This window comes from Vigna radiata, unplaced genomic scaffold (assembly GCF_000741045.1).
Source record: "Vigna radiata var. radiata cultivar VC1973A unplaced genomic scaffold, Vradiata_ver6 scaffold_251, whole genome shotgun sequence".
NCBI lineage: Eukaryota > Viridiplantae > Streptophyta > Magnoliopsida > Fabales > Fabaceae > Vigna > Vigna radiata.
The window spans coordinates 247,327-249,207 of NW_014543556.1; the positions used below are offsets into that span (position 1 = coordinate 247,327).

Genomic DNA, 1,881 nt, shown 5'->3' on the forward strand with positions numbered 1-1,881 from the left:
TTTATGCCATAGCCAAGGATTTTCCTCTTTAGCAACTAAACATGTTATGCTATGACTAGATGCACTATCAATGTCAATCAAATATATGTTATTATGCCTAACACCNTGCAAAGCAATATCATCAGAATTTTTAAAGTATACAATGCATTTATCACTTTCAAAGGTTACCTTGAGACCTTTGTCACACAGTTGGCTTATGCTTAGAAGGTTATGCTTGAGACCTTCAACATATAGTACGCCTTTTATAGTTAAGGTATTTCCTCCTCCAATGTCTCCGNTACCCATGATTCTTCCTTTGTTGTTATCCCCGTAAGTCACAAATCCTTGCTTTTTCTTCTCAAAAGAAATAAATCTTCTTTTGTCACCTGTCCTATGTCTTGAGCATCCACTGTCAAGATACCATAATGACCCTTTTGACTTTGATTTTTCCTACAAAACAAGTTAACAGAAACTTTAGGTCCCCAATCTAAATATGGGTCCTTGGGGTTAGTTCTTAACAAGATTATTTCATTTCACAACTTTAATCCAAATATATTTTCCACTAGGCACACCAACATGTTTAATATTACACTTGTTTGAAGTGTGACCATGCTTCATACAGTAAAAACAACATACATTGCTAATTTTATTTTTAATTGAAGTTCCTTTAACAACCCAAATTTTTTGAGTTCTTTTTACTTTTGTTTTATTATTTTTATGTATGTTAATATTTCTTTTACTAAAGGTTGTTTTAGCATGTGAATTTCTGTTAGTTGCCTTAGCAAGCAAATTTTCAAGTATATCAATATCAAACATATGGCTCTTGCATGATAAGCATTCAACAGGTTTAACAGTAGCATTTGAGTCGGTTAATTTATCTTCTAAAGTACTGACTTTGTTTCTCAACACAACTTCATCATCAAGCAATTTGTCATATTTTATTTTTAATTCATTATGTTCCTTTTTTAATTTTTTATGAGCANTATCAAGTTTTTCAGATTCATTCATCAATTCAAAAAATGCCTTTTGTAAATCTAATTCACTGGATTCAAAACTAGAATCACTTACTTGACTTCCAGTTTCTTCTGAGTCTGCCATAAGACATAGGTTTGCTTCTTCTTCTGTGTCACTCGAACTTGTTGAGCTTGAGTCATTATCCTCCCAAGCTATATATGCTTTCTTTTTCTTCTGAAATCTCCTTTCCTTCTTGTCATCATTTTTCTTGTTCCTTGGGCATTCGGACTTTACATGCCCTCTTTCTCCACATCCGAAGCATTTTATATTTGATGGAGACTCTTGATTCTCTTTCCTTTCCTTGTGAAATTTTTCTTTTCCCTTTGCTTTCATGAATTTTGCAAACTTCTTGATCATCAAACTCATATTCTCTTCATCATCAGAATCATCTTCTTCTATTTTCTTGGAGTTTTTCCCTTTGGATATCTCAGACTTGAACGCTAGAGTTTTTCTCTTGCCTTGNTCCTCTTCAGCAGTGAGTCTTCTCAAGTCAAGTTCGTGCTCACGAAGTTTTCCAAATAAGATCGGCATTATCATCTGAGAAAGATTCTGGGACTCTGAGATAGCAGTTACCTTTGGTTGCCAAGACCTGTCCAATGATTTAAGAACTTTAACGTTTAATTCATCAGTATCAAACATCTTACCCAAACCTGTCAAGTGATTCACTATGTGAGTGAACCGCTTTTGAACATCCGAGATTGATTCTCCAGGTTGCATTCTGAACATCTCATATTCTTGAATGAGAGTGTTCTTCCTTGCCCGTTTCACATCCTCAGTACCTTCATGTGTAACTCTCAGAACGTCCCACATTTCCTGTGCTGTCTTACACACAGAGATTCTATAAAATTCATCAAGCACAACAGCAGATGAAATAATATTACGAGCTTT

General features: G+C 34.5%; 1 protein-coding gene across 1 annotated transcript in view; it reads right to left on the reverse strand.

Annotated features, from left to right (window-relative positions):
* LOC106754503 overlaps nt 1-1,719 on the reverse strand; it is an 8,129-nt gene extending 6,410 nt beyond the window's left edge. Inside the window, exons 1-2 of the mRNA XM_014636520.1 lie at nt 1,048-1,719; nt 401-429 (exon numbers count right to left, since the gene is read on the reverse strand). Of these exons, the coding sequence (XP_014492006.1) occupies nt 401-429; nt 1,048-1,719 (701 nt within the window). The remainder of the gene's footprint in view (nt 1-400; nt 430-1,047) is intronic.
* Between the last annotated feature and the right edge of the window lie 162 nt (nt 1,720-1,881).